Source organism: Eucyclogobius newberryi, unplaced genomic scaffold (genome assembly GCF_026437365.1).
Source record: "Eucyclogobius newberryi isolate DKJ021-1_F unplaced genomic scaffold, fEucNew1.0.hap1 SCAF_13, whole genome shotgun sequence".
In the NCBI taxonomy this organism is placed as follows: Eukaryota; Metazoa; Chordata; class Actinopteri; order Gobiiformes; family Gobiidae; genus Eucyclogobius; species Eucyclogobius newberryi.
Window position 1 is genome coordinate 5249640 of NW_027315757.1, and position 26687 is coordinate 5276326.

General features: G+C 40.0%; 1 protein-coding gene across 1 annotated transcript; it reads left to right on the forward strand.

Moving 5' to 3' along the window:
• Nucleotides 1-870: 870 nt before the first annotated feature.
• LOC140357846 (homeobox protein Hox-B9a-like) lies at nucleotides 871-25715 on the forward strand. The gene is made up of 2 exons (XM_072442375.1): nucleotides 871-1626; nucleotides 24848-25715. The coding sequence occupies exons 1-2, from the start codon at nucleotides 993-995 to the stop codon at nucleotides 25081-25083; spliced, it is 870 nt and encodes a 289-aa protein (XP_072298476.1). The 5' UTR covers nucleotides 871-992; the 3' UTR covers nucleotides 25084-25715.
• Nucleotides 25716-26687: the final 972 nt, after the last annotated feature.

Genomic DNA, 26687 nt, shown 5'->3' on the forward strand with positions numbered 1-26687 from the left:
TTTGGTTTGCAGTTGTTTTTGACATGTTTTCCATCTTTACTTCAAATAACCTGTTTCCTTGCACTAATAAGAAAAAAAAATATATCCAATACACCGTCCAGGAGGGCGATCATATCTATTTTTAATCGTTCATACTTATTAAAAAGTGTACATTTTATGCTTCGATACGATGAAAGAGTACATGTTGTAATCAAAATGACCAAAATGGCGTGTATTTAAAACTGATGAAGGGTGTTTAAAAAAAAAAAAAAAAACTATAGGTTTTTGTTTTGAAGTCGTTTGCAACATTTTTCCATCTTTTCTGAAATGATCAGTTTGATTGCATATAAAAGTGCACTTTTAAAATCATATAGTTTTCATCCATCACAGTTTAACATGAACTGATTCTGGATATAAACACACTTTACCTTGATGTAACAAAAAATGCCAAAAATATAGATGAATGATATGTAAAAAGTGTTTCGTTGATGTTTTATTTTGACGTTGTTCGTGACATTTTTCCATCGTTTCTCCAAATCACCTGAAACGATCTTGTTTTATTGCAATTAAAGGGCAGAATTACGTGCCAGGCAATGCATTGTACAATAATATACTGCGCTACTACAATGGTCACATACATAAATTTGGAAGTGGACTCATTTTGCATATTGCATATAAACAAGATCATTTATTTAGAGGGCAATCTATTAAAGACAGCGCGAAGGGGGAGGCCACCGCTGCCGCTGCGTCGCTGATTTACGCTCCATTGACGCTTTATCAGGCAACAAGGGAAGAAAAGTCCGGGCCAATCAGTTCTCGCGTCGCGCAGGGCAGACCTTCCCCCGCGCGCGCACACGCATCCAGGGCTGTGTGTAACGAGTAGCACTTTGTTTCTGTGAAGAGTTTGGAGTTGGACGTGATTCGGGAGGGGGAGGACCCGGGAATCTGCTGCTTCTGTCACCCCCGCCAACGCCGCTCAACAAACGTGTGCGCGTCTCAGAGAATGTCCGAGGATGGCCGTGTCTGGCGCTCTCAGCAATTACTATGTGGACTCCATCATCAGTCACGAGAGCGATGAACTGTCCAGCCCGGTTACGCGCTTCCCCGGGCCGTACGCATCGTCCTCCGTCGCCAGTCCCGCTTCCACCAGCAGTAGCGGCGTGAGGCAGCCGGGGGTCAGTGGTGGCGCGCACCCGGATCACCACCCAGACCCGTACCCGTCGTGCAGCTTCCAGCCCAAAGCGCCCGTCTTTTCGTCGTCCTGGAGCCCGTTCAGCCCGCACCATCACCACCACCACGGCGTCTACCACCCGTACCTCCCCGCGCAGCACATGCCCACCGCGGCGGACTCACGGTACCTGCGCTCGTGGCTGGATTGTGCCCCGGCTGCGCGCGCCTCAGACCCGGGGCAGGCAGGTCAGGTCAAGCTCGAGCCGCAGCTGGCGCATCTGAACGCAGAGCTGCCCGGTAAACTCGGAGCGCAACACCCGCTTGACAGCACTTACATCCTGGAACCGTCGTCCGTGGTGGAGCCCCGGGAGCTGCGGGAGCTGAGCCAGCACCACCAAGTGTCCCTCCCCGGAGTGGGCTTCGACGACAGTAAGGACGTTTGTGACGCGGGCGACGACAAAGACGCGTTGGATCAAAGTAAGTTGTGTTTCGCGGGCAGGAAATGGCACTAGAGAGTGAGGGATTGTAAAAGACGTTTTATGCTGCCATAAAATACGAACAAAGAGCCGGAGAGCAGACCCCCACCGCCCGCTCCGAGTTCACTTGGAGTTGGCGGCTGTCATGTGCAGCCTTATGAGCGGCGCTGACCCCGGGCACGACCTGAGCTGCGCCGGTCACTACGCTTTAGATCCTCGTTCTACATCCGCGTAATGTGGGAAAGGTTCGAACTCACTAAAACACAATAACAATTGCGGGATTTTAGATTTTTATAGAACTTTAACTTCTCACAAAAAAATACAACGCGTGGTTTACTTATTCCAAATATAATTATATGGGTCAAATGCAGGGGACAAATTTACGAGGATAATAACGTATGCCTTAACCTCTACCTCATATGTGCAGTTTGGAGACACCTTTGGAAAGTCCCTTTGCAATAACAGATATCTCCACTTTGAAAATGAGTTCTAGTGTTTTTCCTTTCTTCCTTCTACACATATGATTGAGAATAGCTGAGGGGATTTGCTGCTTTGATTAATGCTGTGCAAAGAGTATACTGTAAGTGTTAAACTATCTTATCTGCTTTTGCAACTGCAATCTTCACTTCCCCTTTCCAAGTACTGTCTCAAAAGTACAATTTAAAGTTTACCCAAACACGTCACGTCGACTTTATAGCAACTGTCTGAGTTATCTATTCTCAATGTATCCAAAGTCATTGTTTTTTTTTTGAAAGCTTAGTGGAATCTTGCGTTGATTCGCTCTTCTGACTTAAGATGATCAGAATAGTAAGATTTTCTTCTTTAGTAAAGTAGTTTAGTTGTTTCTTATCAGAGCAACTTCTCATACCTATTGTCTTGTATAAAAGAAAACACTCTCCTAACTAATTTTAGTAGTCGGATGAAAATGCAATTAAAGAATCACTTTTACGCACAGTGTTGCTACTCACACCAACACTTAACACTTTATAGTAAACCGACCTAGCATTAAAACATGTAAACCTTATCTCCTTACAAATAAATGCAGTTCCAAGTGGTTTTGTATCTTGTTTTGGAAATTGATATTCAGCTTTATCCAATCACCTATGTCTTTGCACGTAATTAAACGCGCAGTCCTTTACGCACTGTTTGTTGCTGCTTAACCCAACACTTTACTTTTAAACATGTAGACCTAAAAGCTCCTTAAAACAAAGCGCTTCGAGTGATTTTGTGTCTTGTTTTGCTCTCTAAACAGTAGTTCTGCAGCTTTACCCAATCACCTCGTGTCTTTGTGCGTAATTAAAAGCGCAGTCCTTTTACGCACACTGCTCTCTTTGTCTAGTTCGCTTGTAAAATAACATGAGTCTATAACGCGCACGGAATAACGAGCTCTCCGCCGGGGAACTTTTTCTCTTTGACAGTAAAAGTAAAATATTTCTTCAGGTCGTTGTGGTTTTACGCGCGTTAATTGCCGGACAGGAGAGGTCGGAGCTGCAGATTTGTCATTTTTACGGCAGTTACGCGTTGTAGCTCGTAGTTCTTTCTCTTGCTGCGCTCCGGCTCGGCTGTTGTGTGCTGCTGTTTGTGTGTTACGAGCTTCAGTCTGGCTCTTGGACTCGGCTTTTCTCTGCGTAGGATGAGAGGGATTTGGCAGAGGACTGCGCAGCAGCTGGACTGGCATCGGCCATTTTTAGATGGGAACACTATTAGCGTGATAACCTGGAGATCATCCGTGTAGATGGAGTTGAGTTGTACGAACTAGGGCTGCAAGATACGTATATCGCAATTTGATCGGACATAAAATAAGTCAAAGCTGCAAATCTAAATCCATCCCAAACAACAAAATATATGTGAATTATCCTGTGTAAACGCTACGAATTCTTGGTTTAGGTTACCCGTTCAGATTTCAATATTGCCTCAAATCTGGTAAACAATTGAAAACGATTTTAATGGGGAAATCCTTGCATTATCATAGCACCTAATCTGAAAAGAATCCGATTCATGATGCCATGTTACAGGCACAAAAATCTACTTGTGATCAATAATGGGAAAAGTGTTTTTGATTTATAATGGCGAGATACAATTTATAATTAAAACAAAAGAGTATGGTCCATTGATCATGCGCCAGTGTGTCGAGGGACGTGCCTTCGGGGTTTGGGTGTGCCCTAAAAAATGTAATGCATGAATTTAATTCAATAAGAGATCATTTTGGAGTGTCCAGAGGAACTTCTTCACCAGAAAAGAAAGTGTAATCAATGAAAAAATGAAACAGACAGTGTAGTGTACATGAACAATATTCTCCACATTAACTACAGTATATCCCCCTAAAAGATGTAATTTGGTATAATTTTAGCAATTTTAGTAACCAAAAAAGTGCCATGACACAAATAAATAGTAATGGTGTCTGAGGTACAATTTCATAACTCACATCAGCTTTTATTCTGAGGATTAGGTTCACATATCCGTCTACAAAGCCCGTGTGTAAAGACGTGCAGTGATGTATAGCCCAGGCTCATGACAGCTCCGTACGCGATGGCACAGTCTGTTTAACTGAAGCACTGCCTCGTATCCAAGTGTGAACCATGTGCAAAACGATGTATCTTTTGTTATAATATAATGAACCAACTTTGCCTGTTTGCATTGCTGTCTCGCTCCACTCATTCTGCCAGTTACGGTTAAACAAGAGCTGCAACGAACGATTATTTTACTTATTATTTCAGTTTGTGACGATTAGTTCTATTGTTCTTTGTTCTCAACCAAATAAAGATTGAAATGTCGTGACTGACGACTTATAGATTAATAATATTTAAGAATAAAGTTTCCAATAGATTATTTAATTTACAATTAATGTCACTGTTTGTGTTATAAAAGTTATTTGCTGTGTGTTTTGAGTCTATTTAATCCAGACACTATATAGACCCATTATACGACTATACGATTTCTGTTGTTTTTTAACAGTCTAGTAGTCACGATTACTCGATTAAATATGTTCTGAAAGCTGTTCAGTGTTTTACTCACCATAATCCTCCAAAACGTGCGTAATTATATATGATGATTTTATAATAAGATTGTATTCTTTGTGACAAAAAGAAAAATATCAAGTCAAACACTATTTCACACAGTCAGGTTTATCTTCTGCCATAACAGCCTTTATTACACGCATTACGTCCACATCTCCGTCCATAAAGCGCGTGCGTAAACACATGCGCAGTGATATATCGGCTCGTGATGATAGCAGCGCCCAAACCTTGTCCATCAGCTAAAAAGAATCCTCCGAGTGTCAGACACCGCGCACCGTCTCCCCAAATCATAAAAGTGGAACGCGGCCGTCCATCACCCGGGCCGGGGCCGGAGCCAGATGAGCTCTGAGCACTCCAGAGGCCCCATAACTCAGCCGCAGCGTCACTATGAGAGGCACCAGAGGCAGAGGCAGCAGAGCGCGCACCGTCTCCTGCTTGGGACTGAGGCTTAGACTGAGCAGAGGGAAATTGAGAAGACATGCCCAAGGCTAAGGACCAGCTTTTCAAACTAGTTCTGTCGGTGGAATAGAGTTACTCACTGCACTTACGCCTTTTGTCACAGAAAATATATCTGTTCAGAGACAGCATTTTATCATATTTTTATTTATATTTTTATCAATGAAATTTATATTCATATTTTGTTGTATTCTGAAAAAGCATAAAGCTCATTTATAAACTTGTTTTACCCAAAAAATCTTGAGAAATGAGGAATCTTGAGGATGAAGTAAATGAATCACAACAAATCAATGACTGAAATTGTTTTAGTTTAGAAATCATTTAATAATTCCATGAACACAAAGACTCCAAAACATGTGCTGTGCTGAGAGACACAGCCAAATAACTCGCCAACATATTTTGTAAATATATCAGTAAGTTCTGGTGGGATCTCTGTATTGCCTCGTTTTGGTAAAATGTATTGGGCAGATTTAATAATCGAAAGAATAATTGACAGATTAATTGATTATTTAACTAATAATTGGTTGCAGCCCTATTGTTGTTGTCACTCTGCAGCACTTTGTTTGTGAAATGTGCCACATATATAAAGTGGATTTTCTTATTTAAACTTTTTGACAATAATGACAGCACTATTTTGATTGTTGCATTGTTTTATTCTCACCGACCGACTTATTTTTCAAATGTCTTAGACTAAAAGTGGACTCGAATACAATCACAGTTAAATAGAAAGGTTTAATGTAAAACAAATTCAAACCAGAACATGTCATGTTTTGGGGTGCTTTCACACTTGTTTATTTAACTTGATTTGATCTTGTTTTAGTCCTGGTTTGGCCCTGTTCCTGTCCATGTTTTGTCCTACTTTAGTCCCATTCTTAATGTGGTGTTAGTGCATGTGGACGCATCCTGGGCTCATATCCAAAGACTTGAAATGAGGATTAATTTAACAATGTTACATTATCATTTACCTGGAAAACCAATTCTTAGCATTTCTCAACCAATGTCAAACATACAAACGACCTCATCATGGCTTCATAATGTACTACGGTAGATTTTGGACTTCTTGCCCTCTCATAACACATCACTGCCCACTCCAGCTCATTACGCGTTACAAATGCTCCCAGAGAAACGCGCGCTGTGCCCTGTCTCCATAAAGAGCCGGTGTGTTCTTCCCTCGGCCCTCGAGATGCCCCGCTGCTTTTATGGAACTCTTCTGCGCATTTCTCTACTGCCTGCATGTGATTCATCTGCTCCTGCTCGAAAATAATCAGATTTGGGGCCGTCCTCGTGGCGCACACTTGTGTTGATGGAAAGCCGCTCCGGGTCGGCTCGGCACAACGCTCTTTTGTTCTTCCAGCTCCTCTCGTCGTCTTACAACAACATTGAATCCATCTCGCACACTGGTGGCGCTCGGACTGCGTGCAGGAATTATTTTAGGCGGGATTCGTAAGTGCTCCCTGGAAACAAATGCATTCATGTTTTGTTTTACTTATTTTTTCTTCTCCTTAATATTTTTCCACTCCGCGTGTCTGGATGAGAGCAGCTCCACGGATAAATCTCCAATATCTGCCATGGACGTGTGATGCATGCATCTGGCTGCGTCAAAGTGCGCGTGCGCGAGATAGAGGGAGAGCAGTGGTGGCCTTTCTTCTGGAACAGAAACACAAATGACGCCCCGGTGCCATCCATCAGAGTGCAGCGCGTAAGGACTTGGATGGAGCCCAGGGTGTCCGCGTGAGTTATAGGGCTTTCCAGCAATAATCGCGAGCGAGCTGCGCAGTCCAAGGAGGGAGGCACAGCACAGGACATAACGTTATGTTATGCCTTCTACATAACACTGTTTCTACATAACACTGTTTCTACATAACACTTTTCCTACATAACATTGTTTCTACATAACACTGTTTCTACATAACATTGTTTCTACATAACACTTTTCCTACATAACATTGTTTCTACATAACACTGTTTCTACATAACATTGTTTCTACATAACACTGTTTCTATATAACACTGTTTCTATATAACACTGTTTCTACATAACACTCTTTCTACATAACACTCTTTCTACATAACATTGTTTCTACATAACATTGTTTCTACATAACATTGTTTCTACATAACATTGTTTCTACATAACACTGTTTCTACCTAACACTGTTTCTACATAATGCTGTTATGTATCAGTTGTGTAGTGTTGACCTCAGACTCTATAATCAATCTCAGTCCAGTCCAGTCGTGTAGTGTGCACCTCAGACTCTATAGTCACAGTCAGTCCAGTCGTGTAGTGTGCACCTCACCTACCCACTGACCAATAGCCAGTTTTAATACTAAAAGCTTTGGTTGAGTTTTGTCTGGGACAATTAATTTAGTGAAAGCTAAATCTAGGGAGGGGGCAGACGAGACTGGGGTCATCGGTAAAGATACAAAGCGCCACACATAAGGTGGAGGCGTCGACGAGAGAGTCGTTGTAAAAGATACATACGCTCAGCTCAGACGTGTGCAGTTTTCAGATAGTGCGCGGATATGGGAAAGAATCAATCTAAAAGTGATGTGTCCATCCCGGAGACATCTGTCATGCTGGCTATGTCAAATAAATATGGGAAAGGGTGTCTGGAATGCTATGTATGTGGTCTGTAATTTCTTTGTGATTTTAATGCATTTTTACTGTTGTGTTAATCACTTTGAATTGCCTTGTGTATGAAATGTGCTCTACAAATAAACTTGCCTTCCCTTGCCTTGCCAGACTCTATAATCCCACTCAGTCCAGTCGTGTAGTGTGGACCTCAGACTCTATAATCACACTCAGTCCAGTCGTGTAGTGTGGACCTCAGACTCTATAATCACACTCAGTCCAGTCGTGTAGTGTGGACCTCAGACTCTATAATCACACTCAGTCCAGTCGTGTAGTGTGGACCTCAGACTCTCTATAATCACACTAAGTCCAGTCGTGTCGTGTGCACCTCAGACTCTATAATCACACTCAGTCCAGTCGTGTAGTGTGGACCTCAGACTCTATAATCACACTCAGTCCAGTCGTGTAGTGTGCACCTCAGACTCTATAATCACACTCAGTCCAGTCGTGTAGTGTGCACCTCAGACTCTCTATAATCACACTCAGTCCAGTCGTGTAGTGTGGACCTCAGACTCTCTATAATCACACTCAGTCCAGTCGTGTAGTGTGCACCTCAGACTCTATAGTTACACTTAGTCCAGTCGTGTAGTGTGCACCTCAGACTCTCTATAATCACACTCAGTCCAGTCGTGTAGTGTGCACCTCAGACTCTATAGTTACACTTAGTCCAGTCGTGTAGTGTGCACCTCAGACTCTCTATAATCACACTCAGTCCAGTCGTGTAGTGTGCACCTCAGACTCTATAGTTACACTTAGTCCAGTCGTGTAGTGTGTAATTGTTTGTCCTCATCATTAGTGTTGTATTTTGATTTATGTATTAATAATCCTGTATTGTTCAACATTTTATCTTGATTGCTCAGAACATTTCCGGGTAAAACGTTATAATTACACCTTCATTACAACTTTAACAAAGCATTGACAAAGGCTTAAGTCAAACATGTTTTAAGAATTATTCAAGCTCAGCTATTTAAAGGTACAATATGCAACTTTCGGGAGGCGGAAAATCACTACAGAACATTCTTTATGTTCTCAAGTGATTTTCCGCTATTTACTGTAGACAATTATTGCCAAAGAAAGAGCATTCCCATGGAAAAAATAGAATAAAATAAATAAAAAAGCTAAGATCACCTTTGAAATATACATAATCTTTTTTTTTAAGACTTGAGAAAATAATTCAGGTTTGAAGAGTTTAAGATGTTTTTGTTTTCTTCTAAAGCGAGTCCATTCAAACCCAGTTCCTGTTTGCTGCTGCTCTGGGCCAGGCTCACATCCAGGCTCACATCCAGCCTCAGCGCTCAGCACGGAGCCCACACTTTTGATTGTTCACATGGCGGCCATTTCAGACACTCACACACACACTCACACACGCACACACGCACACACGCACGCACGCACGCGCACACACACACACACACACACACGCACACACACACGCACACGCACACGCACACACACACCATGTTCTATCTATAAATTATCTAATCTAAGTGCCACATTTTTGGCACTCACAAAGATTTCGTCATATCTAATAATAATACAAACATTTAAGTTATATTTTACCATTTACATATTGCATGCATACATTTTACCTGGTACCACCTTATAAGCGAGGGTACCTGATTTTCACATGCAGAACTGGAAGTATTATTTTAAATCCTCTTTACTCTCACAAAGCATTTGGTACATTGTTGATATTCACATTCATCAAATCAGGCTCGTAAACGGCTTTAAAGCTACTTTTCCTGGTTGAAAATAAATAAAATACTTTACTATTAGCTGCATACAGCGCACAGCGGTCTCATTTTCCAGTGCTTAATAAAGCACGAACAAAAATTCATAATTTTCTTAATTCATAATGAACACATATTTTATACATTATTCAAGCTTAGTAACAACTTATTTAAGGGGTTAAGGTTTGGAATTAGGGTATTAATGAAGTAGTTATCAAGCCTGAATCATTCTTTATGAACTATAGGTTAATTGTGCAGTAAGCATTTGTTCATGCTTCATTAAGGCTATTACAATGGTAGTTATTATAAAATTGTATCAATCATCTTTAAATGTAAATGATTAGCTTTGCACCATCAAAAATATGGGGGGAAATGTGACTAAATACTAAATTTGAATAGAGTAAACATGATCTAGTCCGGGACTTGTTTAGTCTTGATTTAGTCCTGGTTCAGTCCTGGTTTGGAACACTGTTTTTAGCTGGATGTGGGCTTGAGACGGTGGAAACATCAGCACGTTGGGCCAGTGCTTTTTGGTTGTGGAGGTTATTTTTACTCATCCTGATGTGGTCCATGTGTGGAGCTGTGCAGAGGAAGAACAGGGCATGTGTTTCCAGCACCAAGTGCACGTGGATTCAAGTGTCTTTTCCGCTCACTCACGTTTCAATGTTTGACTTGTGTTGGATTTTGCTTCGTAGGATATCTTTGTTCAAATTTGATAAGGTTTATAATTACTAAGAAGGATGTGGCTGTTGCTCAAACGGTTTCAAACTACACATTTCAAACTTAATATCGACAATGATATTTCAAAACCATTATTATAAAATAACACTCTTTTTTAGAACATCAACACAAAATAATAAAAGGCCACTTTCTCGATGTTACCTTCAAATCAAATCAAATCAATTTATTTTTGTAAGGCCCAAAATCACAACAGTTGCCTCTGAGGGCCTTCTTATGCTAGTTCTGATAATGTGTAAAATATCTAAAGAATATCATTATCATCAATATCAAGAATATCATTATCACGGTCATTTTATACTGTATTTCAAATGAGTATCTAGTTTTTATGGTAGTTTTTTTGTATCAGGTTTTCTCTAAAGTTTTGTAGTCATGACTTTCTTTCTAATTTTAAATCTAGTTCTGTTTTTCAAGTTTTGCTGAACCAAAAGTTTTACTTGACAGACTAGATTTAATGTAAAATAGTGCAGTTGTCTTACTCAAGCTAATCTTAGCTAAAATAAATTGAATTAGAAAGTCTTATAGCGAAATATGTTTACTGAACAAGAACTTTGTTATTTCTTCTTTTTGTTGGCTCACGTTTACGCATCTTGTTTGGCCAAGTTCGGTCTTGTTCTCGTTTTATTTCTAAATATGTCCTGGTTTGGTCTTTGTTTGAGCTAAGCATGGGCCCTGATGTAGACTTAGTTTGGTCCTGTTCTAGTCCTGGTTTAGTCCGAGTCTTTGCTTACTCCAGATTTAGTACCAGTTTTTAGAATTATCTGGCGACATTCTGACATTTTGCATTTGGCACTGTCATTTTTTATTTTTATGAATGCTTAGTTATTATAGCTTTGGTTTGTGAACAACATTGAACATTTAGGTTTACCAGAAATGTTGTATTGTTTGCTGATTCATTTAGCAATGTCAAATTATTCTGTTGCATTTATATGTTTGGATATTTAGCTGATAGTATCTAATTGTATTTTATAACAAACAACAAACGAAAACTCAATTTTCACAGTTACACAGGAAATTATACCTCTCAAAATTGTACACTTTACCTTTTAAATGTGAGGCATCACAAATACAACAATATTGTCTAATCTGCACCTCAAGATGTTTTATTATTTCCATGAATCAACCATCAAGAAACAGTTTTTTTTTTTTTTTACAGGTGATGCAAAAATGTTTAAAAAAAGATTAAAAAATGTAAATAAAGTCCACCGCTAGGAAACAGAGTGGTCAATGTGCAGAGTTGAGGTCGAAATTACATTGTGTGGAGGGGGCGAGACAGTTTGACTCGTTTCCATGAGAACAACAGCATTCATCACACGGCTCTGACACAAGATGGCCACCAGCAGTGTGGGCTATTTACACTATATCAGTCTGTCCATCTGCTACTGTATGTGAGAGCCCAACAAAATGGAATTGACTCTTAATTTTTGTTATTTATCATTTTCAGACCTGGACTCTACAAAATATCTTGCAGGGCTGTAACTACACTCAAATTTTACCACTATATTAAACCAAATTTTGTGGGGCGGTGACAAGTTTCTTCAAAATATCACCCAATGAGCTTTCATAATTTTGAAAACACACACACACACACACACACACTCCAGATTTTTATTTGACTATAAAGCTCAACTAAACAAGCCATGTGTCATGTGCTCAACAGCAAAAAACGTAGCTTGTATTTCATTGTTATTTATTTGTATCTTGTGTTTTTTCTGTTACCTGCCGATTTAAATATGCTTTGTAGCTATCCAATTCATATTTACTCTCTCTCTTAAAGTCCTTAAAAAATATAACATACAATACCAGTGCAGAGACAATATAACAGTATTGTGGTTTTATATGCATTAAACTAAAATACTGCATATTTACAAGTTGAAAAAGTACATGTTCTCTTATAAGGCTTTGGTCTTACACTCGTAAAACTACTGTACATTTATGGTACATTCTATTACCAGTGCCATCACAATCCATCACTTTGTTGAATGAAGCTGCCACACTCGTCACACACACACACACACACACACACACACAAGATGGCCGCTGGCGATGACTTGATATTTATTACTACTGTATCTGTCTTCGCAGCCCCTCCACCAAGTTGGTTTTGAGGGAGGTTCACAGTTGCAAATTCACCGCATCGGGACTAAACCAGGCCTAAACCAAATAGCAACACAGTTTAATATGTCATGAACTTTACATTGACAGTAATTATTATTATTATTTATTTATTTTTAACAACACTTCAATTAAAACTGATAAAAGAGCAAAGTCATAACACTTGATTAAACTAAACTTTTATTTTGCCTTAATAAAGCATAAAAAATACTTAATTCAAATTAAACAAATAGACTGATCTCAATAAACAATTTGTTCATGCTTATTAAGAGTTAAGATGTAGTTATTGTTATTATTAAAGGGGTACCCAAAGTCAGCTATAACACCGATTAAATAAAAATGTCAGATTTAATTCATCCATCCATCCATCCATCCATCCATTTTCTACCGCTTGTTCCCTTTCGGGGTTGCGGGTGACTGGAGCCTATCCCAGTGACTTCGGGCCTTAGGCGGGGTACACCCTGGACAGTGGCCAACTTGTCGCAGGGCCAACACAGAGACACAGACATTACAGACAGTTCACACTCACATTCATTCACTAGGGCCAATTTAGAGTCACCAATTAAACTAATTAATTCATGAATCAACCCTAAATCCTTATTTAAGTATTTACTCGCATTTACTTACTTTATTAATATTAACGCTAATAAAAGTGTAGTTATTATGAAGTGTTGCAAACATGTCTTTTGCTGTTGTTCATAAGAGTTCACTGTCTTTAGACCAATGGTTTTCAAACTGGAACTCAGGTTCTTTCGAGTGCTGGGTCCATTTTCATGTCCGTCCTCTATTGGGTTAGTCCTATAGCAATAATTCAATTCTATATTTTTTTAATGCAAAAAAAAACACTCCTGCAGCTGCCTAGATGGGTGACAATGACATAATATTGGTTTAGTCTTCCAACAAAGTCCTGTTATAGACCTGGTTTAGAGCTGTTGTGGCACTTGGAAGAGATCTTCTTTTCTTTCTTTTATAAGGACAGAGGACCCTGGGACATCGTCCCTCGCCACCACAGACATTGTCTGACTCCCTCGCCACCACAGACATTGTCTGACTTCATCGCCACCACAGACATTGTTGATTCATTTCTCCCTGTGGCCCTCAGAGGCAACTGTTGTTGTGATTTTGGGCCTTACAAAAATAAATTGATTTGATTTGATCTTTGGCAGTACGTGGTGTTAAGTCTGTGAACCATCTGTCGACGGACAAATATTTTGATCTAAACACAATTTTGTCTTTTATATGTGAAGCTGTGGCTTCTGGCGTACTAACTCTCCCATACGCCATCCCTTGGTTATCACACGACAAGGAATGCAAAACAGCCACTTCTTGGTTCTTTTGATTGCTTTTCTCTGTAGCGCGCCTTATATTCTGCCTTGAGATGAAATCGTTGCAGGACATACAGGCCATGTTGGAGCAGATTGATTCCAGAGGGTGTTACAGGCGTATTTACTGATGACGGTCGCTAACTTACCCACAGAGAACATTCTTCTCTGCGCACACACAAGGGACTGCAGGGAGCCATTTTGGCTCTGTCGAGTTTAAATATAGTTTTGACTTTTGACTAGAAAAGTTGGAAAATTGACTGATCTGAATTAATTTCTGTATATCAAACAACCATTCAAACAGGAACTGCAATTATTCCCTGTTCCTGCTTCCTGATACTGTCAGCCAATCACTTTGCCTCTCAACCAATTATCTCCCAAGCCAATCAAAGACATGCTCTTGTGCAGCAACAGAACCATCAGCCTTTTCCGAAAGTCTGCTTCTTTATAGCAACTTTGGGCTACTTTTTTTTCTCCAGCTGTTTGCAATGTACGTCTTAGTATCTTAGTTGCGGGTTAATAATAAATAAATAAAAGAGGTATTATCCCGCATTTATCAGGCGTAGTCAATAGTAGAAAACATCTGGACAGCATTTTAAAAATCAAGACGTTTTCAACTTCTATGCAAAAGAAACTGTGCAAAGAATACTGCTCTGAGCTTGAATTTCACTTGAAACAGTCCTGACTTTTTCACCTGTTCAACCTTACAACTTCGCCTTTTCTTCAACACTAATAAGGACCAATTAAATTAGCATTTGATTGATTTGTTTTCCCACTTGACCAAAGAGAAAGGACGCTACTGGAAACATCCGGCAAATTAAATCACCATTCATTCAAAGAGGGATTCTCTTTTTTTGTATGGCCTTTCAAATCATCCCTTCACCCTGCAGAAAATGTGCACCTAACTGTCTTAAAACAAATGGTTTGTGGCTTTAAGATGAAGATAAACAGCGGATTGTAAAGCCCCAATTTGAGTGCCTTCTGTCTTTGGTGCAGCGGCTGTTTAGTCTCACTTAATATGTGACGCTCATTGCAACTTTCTTCATAAAATGGGTGATTTATAGCATTTTTTCCAGTTTTGGTTCAGTTAATAAACTGAATAATGACCATTTAGTGTCAATGGTAACACCTGAAGTACAAGCTGGTAACTTTTGAAAGCCATTATTGATGTTAAATATGTTACTGGAAATATCTCTATAGCCCTCGTTTTGCAGTGACACACAAGGCTTATAGTTCTTTTTGTTAAATGTTTCTTCAAATCATTTGATAATACATTAAAGGTGCATTGCGTAATTTTTTTGGGTGGACATCTCCAGCTGCTGTTATTGCTTTACTCCTAACTTCCACAGTTAACATTATCTTTCTAGTAATTATTTCCTCATTTATTGCTTACTGACAGGGCTTACCACTTAGCCTGGTGGTGTTACCTGCATGTCTCCATGGCGATAGCTAAGTAAGTACCAGAAAGGTTACGCAGGCACACAAAAGGTGAATGCCAGAAAAAGGCTTACGGACAGGAATGAATCAGTTTGAATAAGACTAAAAATAATAGCTGTCTGTGCTAACTGTTACAACAGTTATTTATTGAGCGGCCAGTGCACGCAACATTTTAGTCTTTCACGTTGGGCCTGATCTCCTTATCTCAGTGGAACAATGGTGCCAGTGTGTGCGCTGGAGACACGGAGAGGATCTGGCCTCAAACCATTACATTTGATCCATTAAATAGACATAACTTATGTTGGTGGGATTTTCCTGCACGGCTGCATAGACTCATCGCCCTACGCTTGATTATACATGAATATTAGTGTTTTAAAGAAGATTTCTGGGAACCTTTGAGTTGGTAATTTAAAAAAAAATCCGAAGGTAGTCCTGACCAATGGTGGAAATGAATATGTACCTTACCCTTATTCTGGTATTCTGAAACACTGCTTTGAAATAAACAAATAGTTCTAAATGACAATAGACCAGAGACCAGAGCGATTTTTACAGCTGATACCTCAAAATGTACTTTTAAGAGCTTTTCACCATGTTGTAATTGTTTTCTCTTTTAGAAATGAGTGATTCCTGCTTCCCCCTATCCCACAGACACGCCCACTGTGGCTACTTTTTTGTCTTAATTAGGGACATAGGGTTCTATAACGTTGTGTAACCATTGTAACATTCTTTTTTTTCGTTCCTTTTTTTTTTACACCCGCTGCTCGCTGTTATGATTTGCAGCTCTCCATACAGTAGTAAGGCGTGCCATTCCCCAATTTGAGTCAGTACCACATTTGTATTAAACATTTAATGGTTAATCAACCTGATTTAATGTTTGGTAATTATACGTGTTTCTATCAAAAAGTAATGTCAGGAAACTTTATTTTCTTCCTTTGTTTAATTCAAATAAATTATAGGTAACTGTTAATGTAAATCATGAAAATATAGTCAGACTGGCACGATTTGCGCAAATTTGGTAAAGGCACGGTCCAGCAGAGCGTCACTTTGATGCGATGATGTTTACAGGATATGTGCTGTTTATTTTATGAAGTTGTTCTAGATCAATGTTACAATTTAAAACCTTTTTTTGAAAATTAAAAATAGCCTTTTATGCATTTCAAAGACCAGAACAGAGTTTTTGCCATCATGGTAAAGCGAACCAAATCTAGCATGTTAACAGCACATTTATAAAATGCTCTATGATTAGATGCAGACAACACACAGTGGTCTCATTTTGACCCTAAATGCTGCTTTGTTGTAAACTGTGAGCAAACACAATCAGGCTCGAATGAAACACTGTTCCAACAATCAATTCAAGCTATTTTGCACAGTACAGTAGGCTTCGTGTTAATCAAAAACATAATTGTTTAATGAGGGGTAGGAGGAGCGTCACATGTGCTAACGGCTAACCTCGTGGCATTATGACATGACAACTCACTGAAATATTCACATCACAAATAAAACCGTCGAGACTCCACCCAAAGCAGGGTTTTGGTAAAAGCCGTGGCGCCTCATGTCACTGCACAGGCCTTTCCGCTGACATGTTCGCCAAATCACAACCAATTTTATCATACACAAGTTATTTTAAGTTTATATTTACTGAAAAACATGCATAGTTAGTACTTTGTTTCATCCCCATGTTTGTATGGAACTCGTTATACAACTAAATGTAACTAGGACATTTTTGTGCCTTGTATGGCCCTTTTGCTGTCGCTAATGGCGTATTCTTCACTCCCACACTTGTCAGTAGAGGGCTTGTACATCATCCAAGTGTTCTCTGTGCAGTGGAAGTCATGAGTTCAGTTAGGAGGCTTTCAAATGCACTTTTAAATGATGAAATGCCAATGCAAAACTGCATCAAAAAAAAAAAAAAAAAAAACGTACACCCTTTTTAAAGGTGCACTATACAACTTTTCTGGTAGAGTCCGCTTCCTGCACTTCCATGGAGATGCTTTACTTGCAATGCTCCACAGTATCCCTCAATCATTTATTTCAATGCAGGATTGCTATTGCTAAAAGATTCCTTGAATAAAACAAGCATTCTTACAATGAGCGCTATGTGGCCTCTCCACAGATCTGACCTGTGGCTTGACTTAGTTATACAAGAGTGATGTCTTTCTGTCTAACATTCAAGGCAAACATGTGAGCACTTTATTTTAAGGTTCACTTATTAATGTTTTATTCTGCATAACCTTACTCTGCATTAACTAACACTTTCATATATTTGTTTATTACACCTGACTATTGCTTAATTCATTAGGTCATCATTCATATGATGTCAATACATTGTTATACATGAATAAAGGTTAACAAGAAAGACATTTCTCCTGGAAACAAAACACTTTTTTTCCATAGCCTGTTAGGATGAACAATGTCCAAACAGCAGCACAATCCGAAGTATATTGACCCATTACGCGTGGGACGTTGGACTTCTTCTTTATTTATTCCATTTTGGCCACTATCTTATAAAAGCAAACTCTGAAGCTGCTTGATATGCTGTGCTTAAAAATAAAGCTTTAACCCTCTTAGTTCCAGTCAAATCAATTATTCTGGGAAGAATCAGGGTCAGTTTGGTCTCCAAACCCATAAATAAAAAATCCTGGACATTTTTGCTTTTTTACAAGTCCCTAAAACTCATTCATAGTGAATTTACTTTCAGCTTTTAAAAGACAATTGTCAAACCCAATAAATGCTAAAACTAGTGTCAATCAGCCGATCCTCCAACACCAGCAGTTGGTTGCTTGTTTCTACTTATGATTAGAGTAAAACAGACATCAAAGTCTCAGCTTATCAAAGGCTCCAGCCGACTGTTTGTGCTCCAGAGGTTCAGGAACAGCTTCATATTTAAATGAGGGTCATTTTTTCTGACGAGTTTGGAAAAATAGGCCCCTAAGCTTAAGGTGTTGAAAACATTATGTAGAATATGACATAATAGCATAATAATGGCTGAAAAAATACTAATTAACATAGAAATAACATATGCTTATATATTACAATGTGTACCTAAAACAAGAGACTAAACAAGAGATAAACTAGGACTAAACAAGAGATAAACCAGGACTAAATTTGGGGTAAACTAGTACAAAAACAGGACAAAAGCATGACTAAACCAAGACTAAACAAGAGCAAATCCATGATTAAACTACGACTAAATAAGTGCAAAACCAGAGTTAAACCAGGACTAAACCAGGACTAAACATTGTCAAAATCAGGTCTGAAGATGAAGCTGAAGCCAAAGCTGGAGTAAACCAGAGCTAAACTAGAACTCAACTTGGATTAGGAACTGATTGGTCTTATTTAGCTTATTAAACCAGGACTAAACCAGGACTCAACCAGGACTAAACCAGGACTCAACCAGGACTAAACCAGGACTAAACCAGGACTCAACCAGGACTAAACCAGGACTAAACCAGGACTCAACCAGGACTAAACCAGGACTATACCAGGACTAAAGCAGGACTAAACCAGGACTCAACCAGGACTAAACCAGGACTAAACCAGGACTCAACCAGGACTAAACCAGGACTAAACCAGGACTCAACCAGGACTAAACCAGGACTATACCAGGACTAAACCAGGTCTAAACCAGGACAATACCGGGACTCAACCAGGACTCAACCAGGACTAAACCAGGACTCAACCAGGACTCAACCAGGACTCAACTAGGACTAGACCAGGACTATACCAGGACTCAACCAGGACAAAACCAGGACTCAACCAGGACTAAACCAGGACTAAACCACTACTGTCCAGGTCACCCTTGAATCTCGATCTCAATGGATTCTTATCTGGTTGAATAAAGGTTAATAAAATAAATTAGGATTCCAGCGCGTTAAAGGAAGTTTACTTTAACTTGTTAACTTTTTAAGTCCATTTGTTCTCCATCAAGTCATCTTCTGCTTGTTAAATCTCTGTGATCAGGAACTCCACAGCTCTCAAGAAACGTCAGCCCAAACACAGTAAATGACTCTATGAGCTAATAGAAATGTAATGACCCATAAAACATTATTGCCCTTGACTAAGAATTAGTTTCCTTCTCATAACCGCCCTTTACAGTGCCTTTTAAATTTTATTTTGCGTCCCTTCAAAATTATGTGTTTTAATGTTTCACATGGCAATACCCTTGCCTCCATGGAGAAAGTATACGTTCAAGGCATGTTTCACTGTATTTTCAGCATTTACAGCTGTTTTAAAGGGGACATATTAAAGATCCCATATCATGCAAAAAAGACTTTTCGGAGATTTTAACCTTCTTGGTGCCTCACATATGTGCTCAAAGTGTTTTTTTGATTCCTGCAGTTTTTAGCAAGAGTACAGTCTATATCCTTTTCCTCGGATGAGCAGATGGACGGGACCAACTCACGAGGACGCATCATAATCACCGTGTGCCCCCCCATCCCCTTCCTCCCCTCCCATTTTCAGTTCCGGGTTTGTGAGTGGGTTCCAAGATATGGGTGACATTTCATAACTATTGTGTTATGGGTGTTGCACAACACTTATTATTATCAAATCTTTAAGCAAAATCAGTTTTGCAGTTTTGAATATGACTAGCTGTTTTAGATCAAATCTGCGGTTTACAATGAACAGAATGTAAAAAGATGATCCACTTAAAGTTCAATACAAATCTGGAAAAAGCATACTGTAATACTCAACCATATCTTTAGAAACTCGCCTCTCTACAGATCTGACCTGGAACTTGACCTGGACCACGTGGTCATACTATGGAACATGCAGGGCAAAGCATTACATGAGAAGCAGATGGTATATACACTCTAAAAGTTACACCGTGCAGCTTTAAATATGATTATTCATTGAAAAAGAAACTGCTTATGGGAAATCAGTTTTAATGAATTTGAGTGCTGAAACCGTGATTAGTTGACTTTAAAAACACGGAGGAGCATTTCATGGTTACCATCTGGATGAAATCAAGTGTTTGAGATTGAGTCAGGAGTCAATCTGCAGGAGTCACATACAATGTGTGTGAATGAAACAAAATACTATTACAGGTATGTTTTGTAGAGGAGATTGTAACATTTGAAATTCAAACGGAATATTTTAATGCTGTGTTGTTGTTTATTTCGTAGTTGTATTTCTGCCTTTGTGTTATATATGTCCCCTGTGTCTGGTTCTTTCTGGCAAAGATTTCTTTTTTTTCTTTTGTTAAATTATGAAGTTACACAACTATAAATATTATACAAGTCATGCAATCATTTGAATCGATTGCGTTACAAAATACCCTTGTTCCCTTGTGTTGTTGTTTACGACCTGAATATTCGATTGACTTTACCGCAAAGACTTGGCCAATATCAATTTTATTTTAGCTAATATAAAACAGATTACAAAACCAACCACTGAACACCAGATTCCACAGCTTTTCAAGTGTTGACGGATGTTTCCCTGCGCGTAAACATCTTGGTTATTTTTGCTTCGTGGCTCCATCTCGTCCTCTTTCTGTGACACAATACCAGCAGACAGAGTGCAGAGATATCTTTCAGACCAGTTCCCAAACTGGAGGCTAATTACAGCGATGTGACGGCTGTAAAGAGGGGAAGGGAGGGAGGGAGGGAGGGAGAGAGAGAGGTTTGGAGAGAAGGGATGGGCCTGGTAACATTAGTGCGCAGAGAAGAGAGCGGAAAACGCCTCTACATACGGGGTTTTCTGTTACCAAACAACATTCAATTCAAGACACAATTCTAATCCCGTATTTGCGAGGCGAGATCGGCGTTAGAATGAGGCCTGATAACTGCATCTTCGGCCGGTTTTATGGAGCCAAACGCTTTTAAAATCCTCGGGTTTCTTTTGAAGCATAATGAAAGGAGCAGAGAGGCCGTAAATATCTTCTCTAAAGCGCGCACGCCCGCACACACCAGGACGCACGGAGCCCGGGGGGAGCTGTGCACGAGCCTCGGTGTCATTCAGCCAAAGGAACAAAAGAAACAGGGCAGTGGAACAAACACCACGTGATGCACAGTTTTTGGTCATTTGTGAAAACTGAAATAGAGCGTATTGATTCTTAAAGGCAAATGTTGTTTTTCAATGAAGGTGAGACACTACAGACAAAACACACTTTTTTCAGTTTGAACGCTCAACAAACAAACAAAACAAATCTGCACATTAAAATGTTTGATCATTTCTTTTTTTGAAGATATTTGGCCCGTAGGCTTAGACAGGAAAGAAGCGTGAAATGGAGGATGAGAGAGAAGGGAGGACATGTAGTAAATGGTCAAAGTCGGGATTTGAACTCTCGACACTGTGTCTGGCTGCACTTGGAGCCCACATAATATCAGCCTTTAGGGTAACACTTGGACATACTAAACTTACAGTCTTGCTTATTGACGGATCAGTAATTGTTCTCATTCTAAGCCTGATTTATTCAAGTTTTAACTCAACAAATTAGCGTTTTTAGTGTTGGGGTTTAAATTAGATTTTTTTAACTGATATTAGTCAGCTCTAGATTACTCATATACTAAATAAAATATCCAAAATCCCATCCGTATTTGTTAGATCGTATACGTCAATAAAATGCCTTATTTATATGTGAAAACATTACATGATGAAAAGGGGTTGGGTTGTAATATTTTGTTCCTGATATTTATGTGCGTAAACCACATGTGCACATGTGTTCAGTCACTTGCAATGTCTCGCCTTAAAGTAGCACGGATCATTTCCAAGGTAAAAATATATTATATTGCTAATAGTTCAACAAACAAATTATTTTTATTTGCGGGTTACAAAATGATGAGGCGTTCGGTCCGTTGCCATAGCAATGAATAATTCTAAGCGAAATAGTGTACCTTTTTAATGGGGAAAAAGTCCTCAAAAGGATTCATGGCTTTCTTTTATCGGCAACATTTTTGAGGACTCATATTTTATTGTTTTTACTTATAATTGCTATGGTAACAGTCCTAATTCCTCATAATTCTTACACCATACATAACGGGAAAAATTAGCATATTGAGTTTAGAAAATGTTGATATTAAACTATTAATACAAATCTTTAATTAGGCCCATAAGTTAAAACATTTGCGCAAATCTCCAATCCAGCATTAGAGTGTCGAACACTTAATGATTGATGGCTTATGGATTTTCATACGTCGTTTTACGCACTGTCCGCGTCCTGTCTGTGTATTTACGAGCGCGCACTCCGTCAGTCCGCTCCATTTGAACAGCACAGAGAATGTGGATTTACGCACAGGCAAACTGCGCCCTGTTGACACCATAAACCCACTTTACGCGCGAACGTGTCAATTACAGTGAGGGCAGGTAGTGTTTGCGAGCGGAGCGGTCCCGGGCACAGCCACAGTCAGCGCGGAGTTTTGACTGAAGTGAAGAGCAACAGAACCGAGTTGGAGCGTTTTTGATTTTGATGACTTGTTTTTTTGGGATTATAGAACCTGTGGTAAATAATTAGACTATTATAGTACAAAGCAATATTTACAGAATTAGGCGACAGAATATTCTATCCAAATAAATGACGCAAGGAACACATTTTATTGATAGTTATTTTGACAGCATGAATGTGTTTTCGTTTATTTGTACTTGTCTAATCAGAACTATTGAGCAATGTAGACAGGTTTTACAACAGCTACCGAATTACCTCAATTTCACATCTGCTGCTCATATCAAAACTATAATAAACTATGCTATGCTGAAGTAAAACTATACAATTAACTGCTCAAAATAAATAAATACAAATAAACAGGCAAGCTTTGCTAACTTAATATTGAACTGAATATGAATATGAAAGAAGTGCGCCTTGGGAGGTTAAGAGCTTCGAGGTACTTCTTCAGACTGAATCAAATTAGTCCAAATTAGGCTACACTGCATTTCAATGGCGCGGGACGGGTTGAAAAAATGTATGCTGTGGTGCGGGACAGGTTGAGGCAAAAATTGTGGACCCGTGGATTGGAAAAAAAAAACGAATTGAGCGTCACTAATCGGAGCAGTGGAGAGAACACAGGTCACATGGAACACTGGTCTGGTCAGTGGGGTCTGGTCAGTCTGTGGTGGGGTCTGATCAATCTGTGGTGGGGTCTGGTCAGTGGGGTCTGGTCAGTCTGTGGTGGGGTCTGATCAGCCTGTGGTGGGGTCTGATCAATCTGTGGTGGGGTCTGATCAGTCTGTGGTGGGATCTGATCAGTCTGTGGTGGGGTCTGGTCAGTCTGTGGTGGGGTCTGGTCAGTCTGTGGTGGGGTCTGGTCAGTCTGTGGTGGGGTCTGATCAGTCTGTGGTGGGGTCTGGTCAGTCTGTGGTGGGGTCTGATCAGTCTGTGGTGGGGTCTGGTCAGTCTGTGGTGGGGTCTGATCAGCCTGTGGTGGGGTCTGATCAGTCTGTGGTGGGGTCTGATCAGTCTGTGGTGGGGTCTGATCAGTCTGTGGTGGGGTCTGATCAGCCTGTGGTGGGGTCTGATCAGTCTGTGGTGGGGTCTGATCAGTCTGTGGTGGGGTCTGGTCAGTGGGGTCTGGTCAGTCTGTGGTGGGGTCTGATCAGTCTGTGGTGGGGTCTGATCAGTCTGTGGTGGGGTCTGGTCAGTGGGGTCTGGTCAGTCTGTGGTGGGGTCTGATCAGTCTGTGGTGGGGTCTGATCAGTCTGTGGTGGGGTCTGATCAGCCTGTGGTGGGGTCTGGTCAGCCTGTGGTGGGGTCTGATCAGTCTGTGGTGGGGTCTGATCAGTCTGTGGTGGGGTCTGATCAGTCTGTGGTGGGGTCTGATCAGTCTCTGGTGGGGTCTGATCAGCCTGTGGTGGGGTCTGGTCAGCCTGTGGTGGGGTCTGATCAGTCTGTGGTGGGGTCTGCCTCAGTGGAGGCTATCTTACGATAAAGAGCCCAAAAACCTGATGGTGCTGGGGTACACAACGGACGATGTGTCACAAATGGGTCAACATCACTGACTTCTCTCATACTGCAGCTCAAATTAACTACAGGAATTGAATATAAGATTTATATATAACTAAATATTCTATCTAATATATTTACACTGCTTTTTTGTGAAATTAGTAATCAGCATAGATCTTTAACACTCCACAAAGTAGTTGATTTGGCACACTTTAAAATAGGTTCCTTATAGTAAACGTTTTCTTAATACTATTTTGTCTATAAGCACTCATGGCCTTTCTTTATCACCTGGTTATGGAAAACAGTTCAATAATCATTAATTGTTAATGGTTTATTATCATTTACACCGCGTTATAACCCATCTATACATAAAGCCCATTGGTGCTTCTTAACAAACAACTAGTGCTTATTAATGCCATATACATGTTTTATTAAGCAACATTATTTGATATTGTTACCCTAAATCCCACACTTAATTAGGAACTTCTATTCTGTTGATAGTACATGATGGAACAGAATATATTCATCATCGTCAGGTTAAAAACAATGAAATTCAGCTTAGCAATTTCCTGGTCAATATACTACTACATATATACTACATATATACTTATAGGTGTGTTTTTTTTTTTTTTTTGTCCCTCATTCCTTCCCTTTTGTGTGTGTCTCTTCTCATCCTGACCTTTTTTATGAAGTTGTCTCTGTTATTACGGTGGAAAACGACACGGGCACAAAGTGACCAAACACGTAAATGTCATTTGACTTTCCACTTGTCCACACTCACACACACCAGGGCGCAGCACAGGGGATGAAGGACAATGAGCAGGATTTATATGCATTGGTTCTAAAGCATGTGCTCACTTTTGATTGATTGGTACCATTTGTCTCCCTGTGTCCTTTCTGCAGACGACCCCTCAGCCAACTGGCTCCACGCACGCTCATCCAGGAAGAAGCGCTGTCCCTACACCAAATACCAGACTCTGGAGCTGGAGAAGGAGTTCCTCTTTAACATGTACCTCACCCGGGACCGGAGGCACGAGGTGGCACGTGCCCTCAACCTCACCGAGCGCCAGGTCAAGATCTGGTTCCAGAACCGACGCATGAAGATGAAGAAACAGAGCAAAGACCAGCCCAAGGACTAAACCCACACAGGCTGGTCTGGGCTGTACCGGGCTGGTCTGGACTGTACCGGGCTGGTCTGGACTGTACCGGGCTGGTCTGGACCGTAATCGGGCTGTACCGGGCTGGTCTGGACCGTATGTCCGGACTCAATGTGCAACCACACACTCTTGTCAAACATAGCAGAAACAGGACTCCAGTCGCACCGGGTCAATAGCTTTATGGATTCTCGGCGCACTGCTCTGGCGTCTGTGCAAAAGGAACAGTTCAATATCTCAAAGTGAGCTCTGGAATGGACATCAAGTACGTCTGATGGACACAAACAAACAAGGGCCAGAAAACTTCTCATTTCTACTGAACTGATATATTTGCGACATATTTGAAGTTGGTATCCAGTGGTGGAAAGTCACTAATTACAAAAGTAAAAGTATACATTTTAGGTAAAGGAGACATTTTATGCTTTTTTCAGATTCTTATTGAGCAAAAAAAAAATTAATTTCTCATTGTAAACTGCAATATTGATCTAAAATGGCGTATAGAGACAGTGCCATTGATTTCCAGTTTAAAACTGCAGAACTGATAAGCCTCTGACATTTTTCTAGCAGCAGATTGTCATTTACATGTTTTATTTTTGAAAAGTCTTGACAAGGATAGACGCTCATTAAAGTTTATTTTGCATAACATTTAAGAACATTTTACAGTCGATACTTTAAACTTGCACATTTGAGAGCTCTACTGTCTTCACTGCTGGGGTTTTAAAAGTATTTTTCAAGAGTCAAGACCATCTGATTTGGCTAAAACGTCCTGTTTTGCTAGTTGAGTCATCATACCTGAAAGTTTTGAGTTCATGTCCAGAATTGGACCAAATAAAAACTTAAAATGTTCTTAAAATATTAAGACATTGAATCCATTGCCCCTGTTGACCAAAATATTTAAAATATAAAAGCATATAACAGTATTGTAATACTACATTTGAATTTTTCAACTGTGAACTACTAGTGAACTAGTTTTAATGTTTTACTTTAATGTTTTTTTATACGTGTACTTTGTTTACTCAAGTAGATTTTGTATGTGATTTTTGCCTCCTCTATCTGTACTTTTACTTAAGTAACTCAATTGAGTGCTTCATCCACCACTGTTGGTAACTCATGTTATTGTTTGATGTAGAATGAAATGACTTCAACTTGGCCTTAAAGGAAATTAACCGAGAACATATTTTGCCTTTAGTTGGTGGAATTAGTTCATTCTTTTATAATTCATTTTTTGTACCTTCACAATCTGCACAAAACACGGGACATTTTCTTTCTGGAACAAATGACCCTTTCCCAAATTGAATTTGGATTCGAGCACACAACAGAACCTCAGAACGCTTACTCCGCGCTCCTGATGTGCAATTGAAAAGATACCGCCAGATACGCACCGCTCTCGCCATTCCTCACGCACGCACCGCTCTTCATTTGGTTATTTATCGACGAATGCGCTACGTGGAGGTGTCAGAGCCCACCCGTAGCCATTAACTCCCCCCTTCCCGTGGAGCGGGCAGGCGTCAAATCCTTCTTCTTCTCCTCCGTCTCTTCATTGCACCGCAGCTTGATTAGAGCAGTAAACGGAGCGGTGATACGGGCGG